Below are 23767 nucleotides of genomic sequence, written 5' to 3'. Positions count from 1 at the left end.
CACGGATGATGACATGCAGCATTTTGAGAGTTTTGGAGAAGCTTTTTAGAGTAAAAGCACCTGACGGCATTTTCCTGAAAGCACCTGAACCTGCACTTGATTCAAGTTTCCGGTGTAGATTTACATACACGCGGTGTTTGGGAGATCTCTGCATAATCCACAAGTGTCGGAATATCCAAAAGGGAGTGAAATTGGATGGCACGTTTTCTTGGTTTTCCTGTGTTTAGCCTACAGCACACAGGCCTCTGCACACACATCTGTTTTGGAATTTATTAATTCTTTGCTCTCTTGTTAGAAGAAAAAAAAAATTAGAACACGAAAGTGAGTCTATTGGATAATTTTGGGTTTTATGATAGTGATAGCCTGTGTGTAAAAACTGTCTGTTTCTGTGGAGATAAAAATATCATTTCCAAGTCCTATTAAATATTTTCCTATTATCATCATGTGTTTTATGCTTACGTCAGCATGAATTGACACTTGGCTAGCACCTGCACCTGGGTGTTTTATCTGAACACGATTTGATTGACACGGTGTCTGGGCTGCCACTTAAAAAAAGTTGAGCTCTGCTCAACTTCCACTGCGTGCAGCACAAGCGAAGCGAGGCAAACCGAACAACCGCCATGCAGTTGGGCCATGCGTAATGAGCAGCGTGTCCGTTGAAGCCACTCGACGCGTACGCGGGAGTGATGCTCCGTCAACGTCTCCAGGACGACTGATGAAAAGGTGCTGACTAAGAGCTTGGGTGAGGTCGAATTGTCAAATTGGCTTAGGAAGTTTCCCAAATCTTGAAGTCACCCGGAAGTATTTGATCGGCAGACTTGATGAGAGCTGTTCGGATTCTCTAAATGCATAGGGAAGGTGCTTCAGTGTTTCCTATCCTATTTCCTTCAGCATAGTGTACACTGGACCTTCCTTTGTAAAGGAAAGGAGATGACGCGCCACAATCATTGCGGCAGCGATATTTAACGTGACGCACCATGCATGAACCTGAACTATGTAGGAGAGTATGAATATGACCCAGAAGAGATGCACATCATCATGTCAGTTACTGTTACATATGAATCATTTACATCTGATGTCACACGGTGGTAAAACACTGAAACATGCTGATGGAGCCGCTGCGTTTTTTGCAGTTCATCTTCGGAAAATGAACATCCGTCAACAACATCCACCGTCGCTCGATGACGTAGTGTAGTTGAAGTGGAGTCTGATTCTCTGAGCAGCGCTGTTGGCTTTTCCTAAGTCCTATGAGTTCTCCTCTACACCTTTCCTTGACCTCATGACGTTTTCCACTGAGGTCAAGGAATAGTAGATAGGAAGGACAATTCGACCTCACCCCTTGACTTGACCAGAGGCCTGGACGTTACACTGACACTGCCCATCCTTAGTTTATCGGCTACAGTTAACAACTGGTCTGGTTTCAACGCTCATGTTGCTTCAGTTGTCAATCAAATATTGGCAAACTAAAGAAGCTTTTCTGATGTGCGTCTCAAGAACCTCTGTTATACCATTGTATAAAAAAATTCTAAACGATAAATGATCATCAATTTGAGATAATTTGACATAATGGGCGTTGAGTAATCACAGTACTCAAGAATACATATTCAAAGTATAGTCAGTTTTTAATTAAAAAATAATTCATATAAACAAATGCACCCTGTGGTTTGCGATTAATTAAGCTTTGTTTCTCTCCATCCCACAGAATAATGAACGGTGACCGAAGTGGAGCGAGTCGAATTGAGCCGGGCTCCAACACAATAAACACTTCAGTCGAGACCGAAACTGAAAAAAAGTCGACAATTCCAAGTTTCACGTAAACAGTTCCAAGTTTAGTAAGTGTAGATAATTTCTTCATATTTTTGCACTTTCAGGGTATCGACGAGCGCCGATTGTTGTGTTGTGCTCAACTGAAGTGGCTCTGTGGAGCAGCAACATTCTGCAAAGTGCCCAGTCAGCTTATCGGCTCGTGGAATAAAAGTTTGTGGTAAAAGCTTTTTGTTTGTTTATATATCATTAAACGAGACCAATTAAAGCCCTGGCGCTAATTTGGAAATCCATCATCGGGGCCAGTGTTGGATGAGACAGTGCTGGAAAATTATATTCAGGTAAATGTGCTGTTGCTTAAAATAAAGGTTTTACTGAAATTAAAGTAAAATTATTCATACAAAACTGTACTCAGGTAAAAGTAAAAGTCATTTAAAATGTACTCAGTAATTGTTACTGTGTTCAGATTTAAAAGGGGGAAAGGGAGAGGTAAATATTTCATACAGTGATGATGTGACAAAACTATGAAAGTACAGAACTTGGAACCAGGCCCTTTTTTCGTTACGTTCACATAATGAGAACTGCTCATTATGTTGCAGTCAGCAATAATCAAACACAGCTTACAGTAGGCGTGTACAGTACCTCAGGCTCACCTAGCTAGAACTAAAACAGTCTAATGCAACACACTCCTGCAGTAAATCCTACTCCATGAAGGGTTGTAATATTCCCTTTTTATTGAGTGACCATTTAAACATTTAGATCAGCATGCACCTGTTGGACTCGCAACATTGCAGGCGTGTTTGCTGTGGGTCAGTGGTTGATGCATTAATTAGGTGATTGGTTAAAGTCCATGGGACCTGTTTCTCATTCTGTTTTAAGATAACGCATCTCGTAACCATGGCAACATCATTATACCGTCCTTTCGACAACATGCGCGCAGAGAAGAGAGCACCTCTTACTGTCCGTTGTGAGCTCGCTCCGTTACTCACAACTTCAATCATGTGACTTTTTTCACAATTGATTTGATCTTTACACGTGACGAAGCGCAATACTTAAAATCAAAGGCCCAGTGTCTAATTGTAACATGTAACTATATTTAACTCATTCAAAGTTTACGAAATCAAATTTGTTTGTGAACACATAGTTATGGACAATATATTCAATCTCTGTGATGAAGTTCTTCTAAATATTACACACTGTAGCTTTAAGAATACTCAAGAATAACAGTGAAATTACTGACTTTTGAAAATGTACTCACAAAACATGATTTTTTTTTTTACAGTAATAAAAGTTAATGTCCGTCGTAACTTCCACCCTTGGTCTCTGGGCAGCTTGTTCAGATACAGGTGGAGTTACAATGCAAATGTGTGTGTGTGTGTGTGTGTGTGTGTGTGTGTGGGCCGGTAACCTTGGGAGTGAAGTTGAGATTAATAGGCCACGTCAATGGGTGTGATAAATAACAACCTTCACCCACCTCGGTATGCATTCACTCACTCACTCCACCAACTCCTCTGACTGTCAGTGAACCTCCGTGCTCATTTCCTCCACGTCCTTCGTCACGTTCCTGCCGCTGTTGTGCTGTATTTGCTAATTTCCACGTCCAGTTACATCAGGTCAAAATGCAAATCCCTTTGTACGTTCTCCGTCTGTATTCTCATTTTCCACACTTACATTGCACATCCATTATTCATCAGCTCTTGCCCCCTCCAATCCTCTTTCTCGTCCTCCTCTCCGCCACCATTCTTTATAATCTCGACACAGTGAAAAGAGCATAACATTATCGATGGCTTGTTCACAAGCTCAGTATTTTCTCTGAAGATCCCAGGCGCACGCGGGTGAAGCTAACGGATGTCCCTGAAAGGCATTCAGATTCAATGCGTTGCCATCAGCCTGTTCTCTACGCATCTTTGAACCGAACGACCACCTGCACACGAGAACATCTGCGTTTGCTGCACCCTGGTATTGTGGGCTCGGCGCAGGCTACAGCACACGGCTGACGTCGGGGAATGGGTGATTCACGTCAACGGATAGAACAATGGCTTTGTGTGTTCAGACGTTTGAGTGGAGTCTGCCTGCAGACGGGTGCATTCCACCTGAAAGGGTTCGAGAGATTTGAAAATCTAGCCGATGCGCGTTCGTGCAATCAAAGTCAAAATCCACGCCACTGATTTATCATTCCAAAATCATCATCTGATTTATCATCTTATGAAAGTTACACTCACGACTACTTCTTTCCAATAGTTTTTTTTCGGGGGGGAAATGCTGCTTAGATCAAGTTCAGTGTCAAAAAGAGTGAGTGCTTTGGTTTTGTATCACATGGGACGAGGAGGCAGTGAGGGTGGGTGGTGGGCGCACAAAGCCCCGTTCATAGGCTGTGGTTAGGTTCGGGCAACCAAAGTGTCGTGTGGCAAAATATGACGCTTCAGTTTCTGCTCTATTCTGTCTCTTGCTTCAATTCCCTACAGACCTGATCACCCAGGCTCGCGTTGAGACCCACAGGATGGATAATGGAAGATGGTCCATCTTTTACCTTCAGACTGAAATGCATTAATCACTTGGACGACGTCCTTACTTTTCATCCAGGACCTCAAGTAAGATTTTTCATTCAATCAATGAATTATCTCGGTTCATGGAGGGGGGGGAGTGGCACACTTTTTTTGTACACACATATGCTTGCATGCTAAAGCACAGGGTTGACATTTGTGGTTTTGAGTGAAATGCCTCAACATTGGATGGTTGAATGGATATGCCCATTACACCTGGTTCAGGTGTTCATGTTATAACGTTGATGATTCTCTGACTCTTCATCGACCCCCCCTTTGGAAGTCAAATTTGTAGTTTGTCCAAAACTTTATTCTAATCACCTGCAGCCAGCCCTCAGTGAGTCTGCAGCGGAGGCTTCTCCGCTGTGGCGGATGGAGCGATCACGATAATTGATAAGTCGCTGCTGGTGAAGGAAACTTCTGAAATTAAATCGAAAAAATTCTTCAGCTCTCTTATTGGAACACTCGGCCGGTCTCCATGGCGACTGCAGGATGCTGGTCTGGATTTGCCGAAGGGATGCAAAATTTTCTGAGAACGATAGATAGCACGCTCTGTGTTTATCTTAGGACCAGTGGAAATGCACTTTGCAGTCCAATGTCACGACGGACTACTCTGAAGCACTCTCCACTTTTAAATTGAATCATGCTCATGCAAGATGGATTATTCCATTATGTGCCTATGATTTCTCAAGAAAATATTATGCGATCCCATTTCATTTTGTTTCCAGGAAACCGAAACAAGAGGCTTTTCGGAAAAACGGAGCTCATACAATTTTCTCTCTCCGAGTCTTTATTTTATTTTCGCCAGCAATCTGAGTTCGGCTTTCAAACGTAAGCAATGTTTTCTACAACAGATGCACAAGGACAAGCTAAGAAGGAATACGTCGTCAACACAGCAGAGGAAAAGAGTGTTGTGTCAAGTGTTATCAGCACAATCGCCCCACACACAGTACCGTGGTTATTGGCTGTACAACAAATGAGCATCTTACACAAATATACAGTTATTTATATTCACACAGGCGTTTCAGTATTGAGTTTACAATGTGAAGCAGTTGCATATCGAAATAGAAAAACAGTAGATGACAAAGTTGATGCGAGGTGAATGACAAAGATACAAAAAGAAGCGCGTGAGCGCGGAGCAGATTAAAGGGGCAATCAGGAGAATGAACTCTTCTTTAACACTGATCGTAATCAGTCGGGCACACAGCCTCTGCTCTTCCGACCATCTTCCGCCACGCGCCTTGTAAATTCACCAACTGAAATCTGATGAAATCAGCGACACTTAATTAATTGAACACGATAAAACAAGGGACCTAATGACCAACTACAGAGAATCACATGGCTGTCAGCAAACACTCGTGAGGTAATTGACAAAAAAAAAGTAAGGTGTTTCTATCAAAACCAAATCCTGTTTCCAAATCGTTACTCCGTCTCAGCGCGTTACCCCCTGGAGTCCAATCCGTGTTGGACATTTCCAAACAATGCCAACGCTAAGTGCCAATGCAGGAAGGAGCTTTTTATTTGTTGTAACACAAGATCTTTCCGTAACTTTAATCAAGCAAAATATATACATTTTGCACTTATATAAGTCCATTTTGCAAATAATTAGAGGTATCATTCACACCGGACAGAGGCAGCACTTGGTCAAAGCTAAGCAGAGCGAGGTTATATACAGTACGGTGCGCTTCATCATCACCACTGTCATTGTAAGAAAATATTCAGGAATGTGTCACACTGGAAAAAATGTTGAGTCTCCCTCCGCACGCAGCAGTCTCCGTCTCTGGATCCAATCTGAAACTAACAGCTGAAAACTCATTCATTTTTTTCATTTGCGCCAAAAGCACTGCGCTGAATTAATGAGATCATTAAAGAAAGCACACAGAATTACAGGTTGACCTTAGAGTCATTTTGTGGCGGAATTAGTTTCAATGCAAAAGCTTAATGCTATCTACAAATTCTCATTTGATAACTTCCAATTTCATTGATCTCCTTTCATATTCATATTCCGTTTGGATGTGCTTCACCCGTTCCACATTGCCAACTTCACATTCAACAGACATAACAGAACATATTCTGACATATTTACTTGTCAACGCATGTAAACTCAACTGTTTTCAGCCTTTAAAATAGTTCCGCACGAGAGCGACACCAATCAACTCTGCTGACGTGGCTCCTCTGTTATGCAAACTTGAGCTGGTCATTAATTTCACGTAATCCATCGACGGGTGTCCGCAATGTGATTTACACTGCGAGGGAGCTTCTCTCAGTCAAAGTTGAGGCGTGTGCTTTGTTTTGTAAACCATCAACCCATCAGGCGAGTGAAGCGTTGAAGCTGCCGACAGGGTTTTGTCAGTGGCAGATTTGTCCTTCTGCTCAGAGGCTCTCTGCGGGGCCCGACGTCCGCCGTGAAAGTCGAAAACGCGTGAGCAGAAAAGGATTCCGTAGAAATCTGAGCTTCGGCGGTTGGTGGAGTTTTCTGTCTGAGCACGAAAAACCCGCATGGCCGGATTGATTATGGTTCCTTCAACGACAGCCCCGAGTTTCTCTTTCAACGGAGCTGCCAGTGGTGTAAGGCGGCAGACCTTGACATCACTCTAAATCAGGGGTGGGGAACCTCCAGCGACTCAGGGGTAACAAAAAAATCTTGAGAGGATCCTTTTTTTTCTGTGATATAATAGAAATAACATAAATAAGTAGACCACTGTCTCTTTCAGGGCGGTCGCTTCTGGCTGTTTGCCAGTCAGGGTGAAAAACAAACTCTTATCTGTTACATGTGATCGCTGACGACAGTCATGGCAACCGTCAAAAAGAGTATAAGATGATGCCGAACGCTGCAATTTCAAAGAGAAATGTAAACTTATTTCCTTGACAATAATTTTTTACCGTGTGTGCCGAGGCCAAGCTCAAGTGTCATTACAGCTGGTCATATGTTCTGTAGCTCAAATTTTTGGCAAAGGCAAGTTTTGTTGTGAGCAGGCTAATAACTAACCCTAACCCTACTGTGGAGCTGTACAATTGCTCCTGTCAGTTGACTAACTGATGCAGGGCAACAATAATATGGCAGTTAATGAAGTTAATGGAAAAAAACACGGTGGTAAACAGCAAGAAATTTAAATTTAGATTGGCTTGTGATGAAACCAATACCACCCACAGTGTCATTGACAAATTTATACGAGGGAGGAAATTGTGTCTGTTTGTTTTGAGTAAGTTGTTTGGCTGAAACCAGCAGTGAGTAGCATCATCATCATCTTCATCTGACATCAGACGCCTAAACAGAGAGAAGCCTCTGCAGCCGTTGTGTTATAATTGTTATAATTTAGTATGGCCACTGATGGATTTTATGGAAATTGAAATGGTCCTTGATTAGAAAAAGGTTCCTCATCTCTGGGCTAAAGAGAAAACAACTATAAGACAAGCTCCTTTTTCCCCCTGAAATACGACTACTAATAATAAATAAATTAATAAATCACACACTATACCAAACAAGAGATACCAACTTCTCCATTAAGAGAACGGATGACCTTGTAGTGCAACAAACTACCGTATGCTGTAAGCCATCACCTGGCTGTCAGTGGGTACCAGTTCTGCTCCGTAAGGCTCATTTGTTCCGTGTTGATTTAAAAAAAAATGTTTCTATCTATTGTCTAATTTTCTCCTTCAAAATACTCCTTTATCACCTTAACAATGAAGTGTCTCTTGACAGTTTGACATGGCGAGGCCATTGTTTCGTACTGTTGCAAATTATTCACCCTGACAGAGACTTGTCTGTTTCAGTACAATTCTCTTTGATGGGTTGCATCTGAATGATGCATTCTTTGCTTGACAAGACAGAAACCTGCAGGTGTTTCTGTGTCCCTTTTTTCCATCATCAAAAAATGTCCTGTGTTCTTGAATCTTGGTCTTCTGGGCAGACAAATCAGGAGCTGGGGATTTTCTGTTTTGTAACCTGGTTTCATCAATTTACTCTTTGGGCTATCACCTACCACCTCGCCTAGCGCATCACATTTCCTGTGTGAAGAAAGATTCCACTTCCAATGAAAAGTAAGATCAGAGTGAAACTTATTTTCCAATAACTAATGCTGTTCTTTGACTCTCCAGTATGTCAACCAACCTGGAGAGAATACTGTAAGTGGCTCGCCTGTATTATGAAAACTAGCTTTACCAAAGAAGATGTCTTAAAACTCTGTTGTGGAGATCTGAGTTTCCTCTGATTGCAGATCTTGTTGGATCCTCCTCGAGCGAGAGCCATGGGGGACCCAGTCCATGCCTAGTCATGCCGGCTTCTTCCCCACTTCCGTTGGAGCACAGACGGACACAGGCTCCCTGGTGTTGTTGCGGCCTCTGGTCAGAATGTTCTGCTCCACGCGGGCGCGACAGGGGAGGCAGAAATCTCTGAAGCATCGCTTGAAATTTTCATCCAAGAACGCATAAAGCACAGGGTTGAGGCTACTGTTGGTGTAGCCCAAGGCGATGCACAGGTGCCAGCTGGCTATCACCAGGGGGTTCCTGGTGTCAATCTCCACCATGGTCTTCACGATGATGAAGATGTGGATGGGGGTCCAGCAGATGATGAAGGCAGCCACCACCACCAGCACCATGCGGGTTATGCGGCGCATGTTGCGGTCTTTCTCTTTGGAGCCGGAGAGCAGGCGAACGCTCCGCAGACGAAGGATCATCAGGCCGTAGCATATGGTGATGACCATCACGGGAACCACGAAGGCGAAGATGAAGACGCAGATCTTAGTGACTGTGTCCCAGTACCAGTCAGGGTCAGGGAACTTCAGCATGCAAATGGTTTTTCCTGGAAAGAGAGGGCAGAATTAGTTGATGTAAGGTTGCGTTATTGTGTATTTGAAAACAGATAGTTTTGTGGATTCAAAAAAAAGCTAAAGCTACAAACACCTGTACGTAAAATACGTGCTTCATTTCCAAAATCTTCTGAACAGCCACAATCAAAGCCCAGGCAGAAAACTGGCGACTGGAGACGAGATACTTGCTTAAATATGAAGATGATGGCACACGTTTCTGTCTCTCATGGGAGGCATTCATGGTTTGACAAAAAGTAACAGCAAGAGTTGTGGAAAGAAATGAAATTGCAGAGCTTAAGGGATTTGTTCAAATGCCTCAACTCCGACTCTCAGTTCACCATCACTTTTTTTCACAATTCAATCACTGCATGATGGTCAGTTTAGTAAATAAAGCCCTTAAAGTCTGTCATCAAGAAGTTTTTTAGGTTTTCAGAAGCCGTCTGTTGGGCCCAGAGTGCCCATATGAGTGAACTGGGAGTTACTTCACACTTTGCTCCACATGTGCACACGACTACTTGGAATATGGGTCAGTTTTCTGGGTCAGTTCTCTGTTAGGCACACCATTTTCGTCCTCTAAAGAATCATTTAGCATAGAAGCCCCCGCCACTCGCCAAATGCAAGACACAATATATACGTTGGCCAAAAAAAAAGTATCCATTAAATAAGTCCTACTTCACACCAAACTTTCATTACTAACTCATTCTGGTGAAATGTATTCACTCACAATTCTCTCACTGTACACCGTGACCTAATTTTTGCCATCAGCGACACTGAGCTGAGCTTAACCAAACCCTAAACCTGGCATTAAGTTCTGAACGCCAAAAGAGTCTGCAAGAATGTGGAGGTCCATGGCCGGTATCTTATCAGTTTTTCACGAAAATCAATCCAACCAATCAAACCAACGCCATGGCAGGAATTGAGCTTGGTGGGGGACAACGACGCATTTCTCTCCTCGCTCACCTAGGTCCAGGCTGGGTTAGCTTAGCTCCCATCCCAGCTCTCCTCAGTACACCAGTCATTGGGAGCTGGACACTGATAAGATATTACTCTCACCAGAAACAAGAAAGGCCTCAGTGAGTTTGTGTGACCCTGGCTGAATAGGAAAAGTAATGCAGTTCCATTGAACCATTGATGAAAATCCAATATTATGCTTGGTTGCAAAGGAGGGTTTTGGGCTTTTCCACAATGGATCATTATTCTTGCTTTTCCTTGGTGTGCCCAAAACTGTGAAAGAAAAAGTCTCACCACTATCTGCCGTTTTGGTCACAGCCATGACCATGATGGGCACCCCGATTGCTGAGGACAGCACCCAGATGAGCACGTTGATCATCTTCGCCTTGATTGGCGTGCGGAACTCCAGAGCCCTGACCGGGTGGCACACGGCGATGTAGCGGTCCACGCTCATCATGGTGAGGGTGAAGATGCTCGTGAACATGTTGTAGTAATCAATGGCGATGATGAGCTTGCACAGGAATTCCCCGAATGGCCACGTGTTCATGAGGTATTTGGCACTCTGAAAAGGCAACGTGCTGGTGGCCAAGGCGTCGGCAAGAGCCAGGTTGAAGATGTAGATGTTTGTGGCCGTCTTCATCTTGGTGTACCTGGTTGTGACCAACAGAGGAGAGGGAGAAAAAAAAGAGCGTTTGCAATATGCAGCCGTGTTAATGAGAACAGCTGGGAATGGAAGTCTCCGTAATGGGAATACAGGGATGTATGGATGAACAGTTCATTCCCTTGTGCTATACATGTGCAGTGAATGGTGTTGAATGTACCGTATAATGCTGATTCATCGCAGCTTAGATCTTCTTCTTTTCTTTCAAATGAACGTTGTGAGATAATGGTTACATTTGGGTTCTGGCTCTGATCAAGCAGCTTTTTTGCAGGGAAAGCACCAGAGAGCTGCGAATGGAAAATACTCCAGCTATTGAAATTAATTTATATTGTATGTGCTGGATTGTGCAAGTATCATGGGACTGAGCATTTTTCTTTGTGTGTGTGAAGCTGAAGATCCAAAAAAAGGACATAGTAAGTAAGATAGAAAGATTAGATAAAATAAGTTAAAAAAAAAAACAAATGGTCATCGGCCCATTCCAACTCCACCCATTTTATTTGGTACAATATCAGTTTATTGGGGTCAGACATTCTCCTCTGGGGGTATGGGGTTTATTTTCACACAGGCATCTCTCATCAGAAATCTTGCAGCCTGTTCCCATTCGGTATATAAACCTCAGCTGATTTTCCTGGAGATAAATCAGGACATCCAAATACAATCCAACTCACATTGACTGCACATGGCCCAGAGGCACAAGGGGCAAGCATAAGGAACCAGAAAGTGCAAAAAAAACCAAAAACATCAAGGTACAGTATACTGCATAGTACATATCACAATCCTGCATGAGCATTGTGTATTATTCTATATAGAATTGCAAAAACATAATGTTTCTTCGACTTTTGCAATTTTGAACGATACAGAATCGGTTGAATGGGCAGGGTCGCCAGATTGCACGGTGATTAATGTATCTGACATTTTAATGGCAAAAAAAGCCTAACATTCATGATAGCGGTTCAATATTTATTGTTCTGTTCCATTAGAATACACCCAGCCCCGTTGTCCAAATGACTGTGTGTAAATGCGTATTGATTTTTTCTTCTGGCCATTTTTCACAGGGGGCTCTAAAGGCAATAATCTAAGGCCATAGGTTGTGATGGTGATGGGAAAGGGAGGCATTTTGGGAAGAAGCAGCTTCAGGTAGAACCGAACCAAAGCACACATGCAGACTCCACTGAGACACTTGTAATCATTATACTGATTAAAGGCTCGTTACTCGCACACAATGCATAAAACCCTGGTTTTCTGGGTTTGGGTCAAATGGACGCGGTGTCTTAAACTCCAAACATCTGCTCCAACAAGGACAGTTATCAGAATAAATTACCTGACAATCTACCACATCAAGCGGTGATCAATAGAAAGAGGCAGAAAGGGGGGTTACATATGTCAGTGAGCCAGGCCAACAGACAGACACACACTGTGTGTAATCATGGTCTAATGGGCTCCTGGAGATAATTGCAGCAGGAGCACCGAGGTGGTTTTGACTGCTTTGGCTGGTATGTATATATCTGTCTGTCTGTCAGTTTTTCACCGCAATAGTGTGGCAACTGTACATGAGCTAGTCACAAAACTATAGGTGTAGTTAAGATCAAAATGAAGGCAGAGTTCGAAGTGGAAAGCCATGCTCGATCATTCCAGGAAACCTTAGCCCATCCTCCTTTATACCGTTAATTTTTAAAACCACAATGTTTGGATGTGACTTTGTATTTGGCGTCATAAGCCACTCAGGTCAGGCAGAAATGCAATAATAATCTTGTACATTTTGAGCTCACACACTAGAGTAAAGGCAGTCTTCAGGTAGGATCTACACTGGTCCCTAGCATCCCTATAAGCACTCCTCTACACAGACACCGCTCTCTCTGTTCTTTTTGCCGTCAGAGCCTGCCTGGGCCCTGTTAGCTTGTTTTCTGATTCACAAAAAGATCGGGAAAAAACACATCCACACACTCCTATCTGAATATTAGGAGATCATCGAGAAAAGGTGATGCATATTCTCATAGTCTGATGCCTGTAAATCACTGAAGAGGTCTGCGATTGGATGACGCAATAAAAAAATGGCACCAGTCGAACGCAAAATGGCGAAAGACGAGTTCACAGTCTCCTGGTCGCTCCGCACAGGTCTGATTGTGTCCCTGCTGAAGCTTTCTGAGCAATTTTTATGTCTCCCTGTCTCTTCAGCTGAGAATATGCTTCGTGTAGACCATAGTTCCTTTGCCAAAAATGTTTCTAGCCAAACTGTTGGTGTTTGGATTTTTGGTCATTTCAAATTTCTAGTGTTTCCGTTGAAGCTTTTAAAATGCAAATTGAAAATGCAGATGGAAATGCTTTCTACGTTTCTAATGAGTCTACGACTAAGTCCTCCTTCCTTGTGTCCTGGTGTATGACTAAGAGTTAAAACATGAGGTCAGTGACCTATCTGGACATCTCATCATTGAAGGCTAAATCCTCAGATGACAACTTGCTGGAGTTGATGATAAAAACCACACTTTGAGATTGTTTTTAGCAATGAAGTGCTCTATAAAAGAAATGTATTATTATTATTATAAACGTGTGACTGAAACATATGGAACGATGAAGCATGCTATTGTAATGTCAGCTACAGGTCGGTACTGGTATTGTCGGTACTGGTCGTACAAACATGTTTCATGTTGGGGTTTGAGTGCGATTTGACTCAAATTCCCAGCAGTGTGTCCGTCTCACGCCTCTTTCTCCCCAATGCCCATTCAACTGGGGATTTAGAGCACACCTCCAGGAGGGCCTCAATGCTCGAGGAGGAATTCAGCTCCATTTTTAGTTTTCTCAATCCAGACAAAAAGAAACGGTGAAGACAGCAGCAGACGGCTGAATCTGAATCTCCCTTGAACGTTTGATCATTCTAATCCGATGCCTGTATTAGGGTTTCACTTACTGTAAAAGCAAAGGACACCACTGAGCTTTTCATAGTTATGTAAGGGGTGTCTATGAAGCAGGCGATATATTAATGCAAAGCTTTGAACAGATTTTTTTTTGCTTAGAAAGGAAAGATCTGGACATAAAATAGCATCAGACAAAGTCAAAACTCTTTTACTGAACAAAAGCTGCTCTCTGTTCAGTTGTATATCTCAATCTGTTTGAAACCATTGATTGAGCACCGAAAGCTCGGCTTCTGACACGGGTAGAGGATTATGTTTATGATCCGAGTCACACATTTATAACTGGATCATGATTCAAAAGAGATCGCTTTCCACTCCTCTGCCAAATCCGAGCTGACAAGACGGGCCCCCAGTATTCAGCCTCGGGACCAAACTGCCACTTCCTCCCTCCCTTGATTAAACAAGCACTGGGGTTAATGTGGACCTCGATGCTTATACCACCTCTGTGTTTTGCACTTCAGGCCACCGTAGCTTATCCTTCTTCTCTAAACAAATGGCGATGTACAACCTCCACTGAAAGAAGAAGGAACTGACCATCCTGACCTCTGGTCCCTGGAGGCAAAACGCATGTGAATGATTTTTGCCTGTTTTCTATAATGGAATGCCATTGATCAGAGTCAATTCAGCTTCTCATTTGTCAAATGTCAGCGGCTTGGCACTATGTAAACCCCCAGCTGCTAACCAGCCACGGCTGCAGGTGAAGCAATACTCAAACTGACATAAGGCAGCATCAGGACAAGTACATGAGGCCACATTGTGATGTATACATCAATACTTACAATCAACTGATAATGTTGATTGATGCTATTGATGCTTATTTGTTTTCCTATTATTCTGATATATCTAACCATTCACCTATTCCCGATTCTCACCATGCAAATTTCCAATAATTATATGATAATGAGACGGGTGTACAGTATCGATACAGACCAAGGGTTAGTCTATTTGTATGTCCATCTTTGTGAGGACCATGTCCTCACTCTGGGATTGAACTTTAAAGGGCTGTTTGAGGGTTCCCACTCTGTTTTAGAGCTTCTATAAAGCTCAACAATACAGCTCCAGAAGTGAAAATCCCATTCCTATTCTGAATCCACTTGCAAACGAGTCAGAATTTGCAACTGGAACGCCGGAGGTAGAGGTCTGGATAGGCGAGACTATAGTTTGCGTGCTGCTTGTTTTTTTGATGTTAGTGGACATTTCTAAGCTGAGTGTCATACACTGATGCTGCAGTAGTGGAGCTTCAGAGAACAACCTGGGTTACCCGATCTCTGCACGCCTCACCCCCACCCCCACATGTTAATTTTGAATATGTGAGGAAACACTGCCACAGTCTCCATCACCAGCCCGCTCTTTCGTGAACCTATTCTGCTTTGTTTGGAAATGAAGACACAGCTCAAACCACTGCACACAAGGAAGAGGATGTGTGTGTGTGCATATTGTAATTGGCAGGCTAACCAACAAAGCTAACTGGCTAAAGAATATAATACATTATTCATATAATAACTGATCTCTTATTTTCACGAATTTGAAATAAATGATAGACCTTTAAAAATGATCTATTTTGCATTTTGAGAATAGATAAATGAATAACTATGCAAACAGAGGAGTAAAGACAAATGAAGATTTATTCATTTCATAAAGCTCTCAGTGACCCTTTACTGTCCCGGTCCTCCGTTATAGATTCACATTTAGTTAAAGACAATTCACATTTGCACTTAGATCAGTATCGATCCTTTTGTCTCTGTGCAGACTTGAGTCTTACTACCTGGTCTGACTACGTGGACCCCTTTCAGTGCTCAGACACATGTCAAGCTCGGCTCTCCTGTTTGCCCGGGGCTGAAGGCTGAAGGCCATTCGCAGACACAACAACGCTCATAAACAATGACATAAAGGGTGCTGGGTGAGATAGAAGACAAGCAGCGAAGACGCCATGGACATGTTGAGTCAGCCCAAGTAATAAACTGACTGACAGTCTGGTATCTCTCTCTCTCACACACACACACACACACACACACACACACACACACACACACACACACACACACACACACACACACACACACACACACACACACACACACACACACACACACACACACACACACACACACACACAGGCCCCTACTGGCATCAATTTTCTCTTGTCTTTACCATTATATAACCACACCAGAATACTAATGTATAGCGGAGAAAATCTGCTTCCTTCCACGAGCAGAAGATCTTTTAAGGATCCACATCTAACAAACTAATCCAGCCTTCCACTAGCTGTTCGGCAAATTGATTTCAAATGGAGGCCACTTGACAATAAATTGCATGAATGCCGAGCCAGTTTCCATCTAATAGGCACGATACCAGGGACGGGAGGTGAGGTGGAGGATAGCTGGGAGATAAGTGGAGCCGTGTGTCCTGACTCCTGACCTACCCTGCGTGACAGAGCGGACTATCTGCAGAGGAGCCGGTGTCAGCCTCGCCATCAGCAATCAGACCGAGGGCCCCTGGGTGCCACAGCGCCGAGTATCCATGCACACTCTGCTTTGAATGGCGTTCGTGTGCATTTCAGTGTCTCGAGAAAATTTGAACTTAAATGTATTCCTATGTTGATTTACTGCCTGAAGTGGCAGGCAAACAAATCAAGGAGCCTTAGTTTAAGTTGATAATTAATCAGTTCTGGTATTAATCAGGACAAAACACCAAAGATACTCTTGTTCCGACATCTCCAATGTGATGATTGGCTGCTCTCCTGGATTATGTCATCTGTCACAGTTTTAACGTTTGGTCAGATTAATTGATCATGGAAATGAAACCACGGAGGAAATGCATTATTTTCTATCACAAGTCCTCAAAATCCACATCTTCAAAAATCTGCGTCTGTTGTCCGATGAACACTCCATATTCCTTAAGGTATTCACGTTGCTGTCAATTCAGATCAAGACGAGCAACATATCTACACAATTGGGAACAAGCTGGAACAACAAGGACATTTTTGGCATTTTGTTTGGCATTGGGGGCATTGCTGTGGCCTTAGGGGTTAAGATGCCAACCAGGAAACTGCAACATCCATGTTTGACCTAAATGTATTTTGACGTGATACCGAAGATGACACTGGATTATCAGTTGAATCTTTCGCTCACTGTTTGTCTGCAAAGCAAACGTGCACACCGGTATTCTTCTCCAGCTGCGCTTCTGACAGTGATCAATACGAGGGTCACAATACGTGCCAGGGAGACCTGGAAGATAAAAAACAAACTGAAGGTCCGCTTGCTAGCAGTTTCAGGAGCTTCCATCCACATCCTCATCTCGTGTTTTGTTGATGGGGTGGTTGACCGTTCGTTCTCTCAGTTGCCACCACGTGACGGCAGCTCCACACTGTCACATGTCAACAGATGATAAGAGATTCAAGAGATTTAACCTACCGCTTGTTGGGTTCAGTGACTGTATAGAAGCAAAAACACCTTATATATATATATATATATATATATATATATATAATATATATATATATTTCAATGAGGAAAATTGGTTTGAACAAAAATATATAGAGATCCTTTTAATATTTTTGCAAACAGTAATAGCACCACAATGTCCCTTTCTGTAAGAAGTTTGCAGCCAACTTTTAATCCACACATTTGTGAATATCTTTTCTGTGACTTCACCGGCGTGTGAATACTTTCTCTGAGTGAAAATTTCACAAGTGTTTTTTTTTTCTGTCTTCAAATACAGGTTACATGTGTATGATTTCAAATGTAAATGCACAAGTTCAGATTTTTTTTTTCAACAAGATCACACAGTCGCAGTCTCCAAGCGCTTGCATTTTGCAGCAAATTTTTCCTTCATAGCAGTGCAGACTAAACCCAGTCAGGCCATTTTTTGTTTCCATTTATCATATGCAACACACATGACCACAGGACACTATTACCAGGTCACTGTGTTTACCCATCTTCCCATTTTGGTTTGGACATCAATTAATCTGCATCATAGGTTTGGGTGCCTTCTCTAAACAGCTGTTCCACAGGAGATAATACGTTCTGACCAGGACGGTTAATGTGCTCAGCTTCCCTCTGCCTCCGTCTCCAGGGCGGGGAAGGAGAAGTGTGGGGGGGGGGGGTCCTGTCACTGACACAAAGCAAAAATGCCAGGCAAATCGCAGCCCACTGTTTGAGTCACTGCCTTTTCGAGAGCTCCCATCAATTTTCCTTTTTGTCTCCCTTTTGCCTCCCTCGCTCCCCCTCGCCGTCTTTTCTTATGTGCCCTGGTTTGCCCATTATTTTCACTCCAACTCTAGAATGGAAATAATGGGCAGTTGAGAATAATTACGAAATTTTCTTGGTTGAGTATCCAAAGCTTGGCCTCAAAATGCATGGTGGCTTATTCCTATATACAAGTCGTCCTCCATTCTCTACGCCTGTGCTTGAAAACAACAACAACAACAAAATCCATTTCGACTATTACTAATCTTGTCATGTGTTGAAAACATGACTTATCCTCCTTTGCTGTGATTTGGGGAATCTTAAATTGAACTCTCCCTGCTCCTTTAGTTCCCTGACTCAGCTGGAGTCATTGAGGCCTCAGGTGATATTGGGTGAACGTACAGTGAATGTTTGAGATTAGCAGGTAATTGACATGATGAGTGAGGACGAGCAGGAGCTGCTGCAAAAGATATAAGCTCATTTAATCCTGACAAGTTTACAGGTTAGGGCCGGGAGGCTTCTTGGAAAAAGACAGTGGTGCGCATATCTAGTGGCAAATTGGGTGTGATCTTTATTCTATCGGCTGAGCTGAAGGGGAAGGGAGGACTGCAACCTTGGATAAGAAATTATCCTGCAAACATCCACTAATGGACAAAATCAATTTACTTCGAAAGCACAACTCTTTTAGTCATCCTTGACAACATTTTTAGAGTTTAAAAGCACCATCAATACTTGGCATTGAGATAAAGGCCAAAAGATGAAATGTTGAATAAAAAAACATGGTCCACTACGTTCCTGTTCATGGGCCAACAAGGAGGCAAGCACATAACATAGACTTTAATTTATAGATATAAGGGCGAGAGACTCAACAATCCCATCAGGAACAGGAGTGCACATCTGATGGTCCACAGATGAGCTTGATGGTGACGCTCGTTTCGAGCAGCCCCCTCTCTGTCGGCGCCACAGGGGAGTCTGAATGAATTGAGAGGCTGAGACGAGGGCTTCGACTGGCCCCCGACCTTCTTCTGCATGAAACGTATGTTTCGCATGTGGTTGCTTCGTGCAGAAATGATGAAAGAATGCATTCATTCTTCATGCAAGGGACCCTGGGTCGCTCGTCTGGGATGCAGTCAGACGTAGATGCACAAAAGAAAAGCCACCAGCAACAGCAAGCGAGGACAATTAGAGCTCTACCTTCTGAACACACACACACACACACACACACACACACACTAGGGTTGTAAAATATAAGTGGTGCAATTAATGCAGATCAGAGGGGCTTTAAACTTTATACGTTTTGGGGCAAGGTGTTGGAGAAAATCTCGGGATTTCACGGCATCAAGCTTTTCCATTCAATTGACAAAATTGCTTGGAAGCTGTTTTCATTATACTTTTGTGAAAAGGATAATGTTGGGGGGGGCAAAAAAGCAAAGCAAAGACAAAATTCACATTGAGGTTTTGGTTTTGGTTTTTTCAAATGCACCAACTGTTTAAGTAATGAGAGCATCACTGAAACTCAATTATCGAATTCAAATTCAACTTCATGGGCGCGTGTGGGAGAGTTCCACATCTCGTCACCGCCTCATTACACCTGTGATGCGAGGGGACACTCAGCTCAATGAAATGCCAATTTTAACGGACAGTAGTTTACCTGACCACCCCGTACATGACGAGCACGTTGCCCAGGAGTCCCACCACGCAGATGACGGAGTAGAGCGCCGTGATGGATATGGCGATGATGATGCCCCCGGCGCTCCTCGCCGGACCCTTCCCCTCGGTGTAGTTGTGCAGCCCGCCGCCCACCAAGCCGCCCTCCTCGTCCGGGAAGGTGACATTGAAGGGGATCACGGAGTAAAGGTCGGAGAGGGAGAGCTGAGCTCCGGCTACCGTGTACGGCTCCATGCTTTTGCGCGCTCGCTGCGTCGCGGGCCACTGCGTCCGGGGTCGCGGCGCAAAAGTGTGTGTCCGACTGAAGGCGAGAAGAGTTTCCCCCCCCCCGTGTTGAGGCAGGGAGTCACTGCGAGGAAGAGTTGAGGATGTTGATCCAAATGGAGGAGGAGGAGGAGGAGGAGAGAGTGGGCACCTCGACTGTGTCAGTGCGCGCGCCGCGCTCGGTCAATGTGTGTGCGCTCCGGCAGCGTCTCTCCGATCGCCACCTCCCAGCCCCGGGTGCTTCTGCTGCGTCGACGTCAAAGTTACGCATGTGTGTGTGTCAAAGAACCTTTACAGTAGTCTGAGTGAGAGACTCCAATTGTTTGGTCTCCAGGTGATGGGAAAAATTCTGGTGCAAATGACGCAAACATCTGGGCCTGGTTAAATGAACTGTATGTATATAGGGCTTTGACCACTCAGTGTTTTACAGCAGGAGTCACATTTACCCATCCACACACATTCATTGTCACATTCATACACTGACGGAAGAGCCCCTCAGAGGCAACATAGGCTTAATAGTCTTGTCCAAGGTGACTGGGGGGAGGTGTGGATCGAACCATTGACCCTTTCAGATTGTGGACATGCCATCTACACTTGTTGCATCAGATGCATTGTAAGGGTTGCACTTAGTCTCATAATGAATCATTGGTGTGTTTCGGGTAGCCTGCAATAAACCAATCAGATTGCAAACTCCCTTTCTCTTTAAAAGCCAGGTGCACACTCAGCCACACCCAGATGTGTTGAGAGCTTAATGGTTCCAAATGTACTGTACGACTCAACCATGGCGTGACAATAAGGAGGATCGGCCCCCACACTGCCCCCAACTTTCATGTGAGTATTGCATCTGGTGGACGTGTAGCTGCACGCCTCTTTTCCACAGTGATTTTGTTTCATAAAGACTCTGGCCCTATAGTATTTAATACACAGAAATGATGGATAGACACGCCTCCATCCGTGGAAGGAAGACTTATTATGTTGATTTTTCTCATCCTGTTTATGTTGATTAGATTGTATATACAGTATACATATCCAACAAGTCCAAATCAATAAGAGCCCCACTGAAGTAATTCAGGGAAGTTCATGAAACCGAGAAGAAGTCTCACAAACGACTGCCATGGGGTGAAAGCCAAAATTAGCAGTCCCTCCTTACTCCTCCTTACAATAAAAAAAAAACAGTGAATGTAGCTTCCCATGTCACTTTAAAAGAGATGCAGCAAAAGCTTATAGTATAATATAATATATATTGTATGTTTCCATTATATCACATGATCTCCAATCTGCTGATGGAGTTTGCCCAGTTGTCATGGAGTTGTCAAATCTATTTCTATTTTCCGATGGTAGGAGGCGGAGGTGGCCGTGACCAAACAATGTAAACACTGACAGATCTTCACCCTTCACATTAATCATATTACATGGAATGTTTATTTACGCATATGTGCGCGTGTGTGTGTGTATGCGCGCTGGTTATTTATTGCCTGCTCACTGCTGGTTTTCCACCTGACAGCTAAATCAGGACGCACAGGTCTCTGAGGGTATTTCCTGTATTCTCTGAAGAGTCGCGACTCCGTCTGCTCTGCCGCCGCGTCAATTGGCAGGATTAATGTGCTGACAGGAGAGTTAGTCAGGACGGCTGAACACCCAATGTGTCGTGTTTTGCAACTTTACCGAGATGTGATATCAAAAAAAAAAAAATCATTGCAGAATTGCATTGAGGTCAACATGGTCTTTACTCACGTACGGATAACACACATTTTCTTCTATACTGTGTTATGTGAATCTTAATCTGCAGTACATTTCCCATTCATAAACAGTGGAATGCGCATAACAGAAAAACGCGTTGGCTTTCTTTTTGTTCTTTTTTCGTCCAGGATCAGTGTTTAAATTAGAAAAAAATTATTTCCACTTTAAAGCCAAGCGTACTGTTTACTATACTATCAAGTTTCTGTGCACGCACACCTCGAGAAGGAGTGCTGCAGGCGAGGTAGGCTTGGGGTGAAAGATTTAGCCCCATCTCAGCAGTGTAGGACCTCGTGTAGAATGGAGTTTAATTTTCAGCACAAATAATTGACATTGAAATATCTAGCATAAACATATATTGTAAGTATTAATCTTGATATGAGGTGGGGGATTACTGAGCTACAAAAACTTATTAAGTAGAGTTAATGATCGAAACCCAAAGTCTTTGAAAGTACATTTCAAATTGCAGAAAACTGTATCATTATTATTTTAATTTTTCTGGGGAAGGAGCCTCATGCCCACCACTCTAATTGCGCCCTTCATGAATTTTGGCTTATATCGCACCCTTGGATGCAATGATCATTTAACCGATAATTGTCATACCTGCAATTATATTGGTGGGGTAATTTTCTATTGAGTAACTACACAAAAAACCCAAGAGCCAGAGCAGAAATCTGTGAGCAGACATTTGAGCGCACATAAGAAGCCTATCATGCACGTCGAGGAGAAGGAACCAAACAGAAGTACAGGACATTTGTGCATTGACAGCATGTCTGAGTGCAGACAGTTATGAGCAGGAGCAGAGGAAATGTTCACGCGAGCGGGGGCTATTTCAGAGAGAGAGCGGGGTTTGGAGGGGAAAGCTTCACAAAACTCTGTGATTGAAATGGAGAAATAATGCTCTCAAAATGAAAGACCCCGCTCTCCAATGAAGATAGGAAAGAAATGCCGTATGGAAATGCACTCATAGACTTTCATAGTCATGCTTAACATCCACATTTAATCTCCTCCGTGATCCATTCAGCTGGAAGGAGCCCACGCGGTCCACTTTGCGCATTATCTACTGTGCGGCGTTTCACTCTAAGTGGCTTAACACATCACATCTCCTCTGTGCCGTTCTTCTGTATGATTGATCAAGGTGAACCAGCATTTCAGCCAAACAGCAATTGCTGTGCGGTCCCCCCCGGGTGGACAAAGTCTTATCGATCCTGCACGTTTTCCACTTGCGCATCAACGCATATCCGATGGCTCCGGTGTCCCCCCTGGGAAATGAAATGGTTATCACATATACTACCTGCACAGGAATTCAGATAGGTCATTAGGCACAGCAGATCCATTACTCAACCTAACCCATCTTGTCCCCCCCCCCACCGACCCCCTCCCCTTTTGATCGCCCTCACATGTACCCACCGCCTTGGCCATGGTAGTCACATCAGCCACTCCCCTCCGCTGGTGCCTGAGAGTAATGTCCGTCACCTACCCCCAACTCCCGTCTTGCCTTTTTAAGTGTAACTGACCGAGCAGTCTCTATACTGCAGTTTTTAATTGCTTTATGAGCGATGCAGCTCCCAGCGCAGAGCCCAGGCCTGGAGATACCGTTTTAAATTCTTAATTACCTTTAAGAAAAAGTATGTATGTAAAAGTATGAAATAAGTATGCTTCATGTAAAGCTGACTTGTTGATGGGCCCTTGAGCAAGGCATTGGCTTTGGATTCCTCCTCCAGTCAGATGAGCGACATTTAATGAGTTTGCAGGTGGAAAGTAATAGGTTCAGCTCATGTATTTTACAATTACAGACATTTGTAAAGGTCATGACAGGTCAGACTTTTCATTTTTTCTCCCATGTTCAAACAAAATGTCAAATACAAAGTGCTGGCGCTAGTTTGGAAGCTGGTCCTAGATATGTTTAGTGTTTAAGGCTGGCGATAGCAGCTCTGCCTTGCTCTTTTTGGGGGGGAGTTGGAGAGGTTTAACCTTGCCAGATACATCAGTTAAACCTGATCCTAAAAGCCTTTTCCTCTTGTAAAGTTTAAACGTACGATTTTCAAATTACAAACAAGTATGTAAACTGAGCAGCAACCAGGTTCATCAAGTGTACATTTAACACACTTTTAGGGGATTCCTGTTTTGACATTTACAGAATGTATATGTCCTGCGCAAGAACGGAAAGCTTGACGGAAGTATCTCAGTGGCGGAATGAGAAGTGGTTTAGTGGGCTGCTGCTGACAAACGTTTGCATCATTACAGTAGGGGGTTGAAAAACCAAGGGACTACA

The 23767-nt window shown here is 43.5% G+C and overlaps 1 protein-coding gene across 1 annotated transcript; it reads right to left on the bottom strand.

Annotated features, from left to right (window-relative positions):
- Positions 1-5076: 5076 nt before the first annotated feature.
- Positions 5077-20112, bottom strand: oprd1a (opioid receptor, delta 1a). The gene is made up of 3 exons (XM_035635522.2): positions 19475-20112; positions 10361-10716; positions 5077-9108 (listed from the first exon to the last, which is right to left on the bottom strand). The coding sequence occupies exons 1-3, from the start codon at positions 19723-19725 to the stop codon at positions 8579-8581; spliced, it is 1137 nt and encodes a 378-aa protein (XP_035491415.1). The 5' UTR covers positions 19726-20112; the 3' UTR covers positions 5077-8578.
- Between the last annotated feature and the right edge of the window lie 3655 nt (positions 20113-23767).

Source organism: Scophthalmus maximus, chromosome 5 (assembly GCF_022379125.1).
Source record: "Scophthalmus maximus strain ysfricsl-2021 chromosome 5, ASM2237912v1, whole genome shotgun sequence".
In the NCBI taxonomy this organism is placed as follows: Eukaryota; Metazoa; Chordata; class Actinopteri; order Pleuronectiformes; family Scophthalmidae; genus Scophthalmus; species Scophthalmus maximus.
This window is presented reverse-complemented; position numbering and strand designations above follow the sequence as displayed.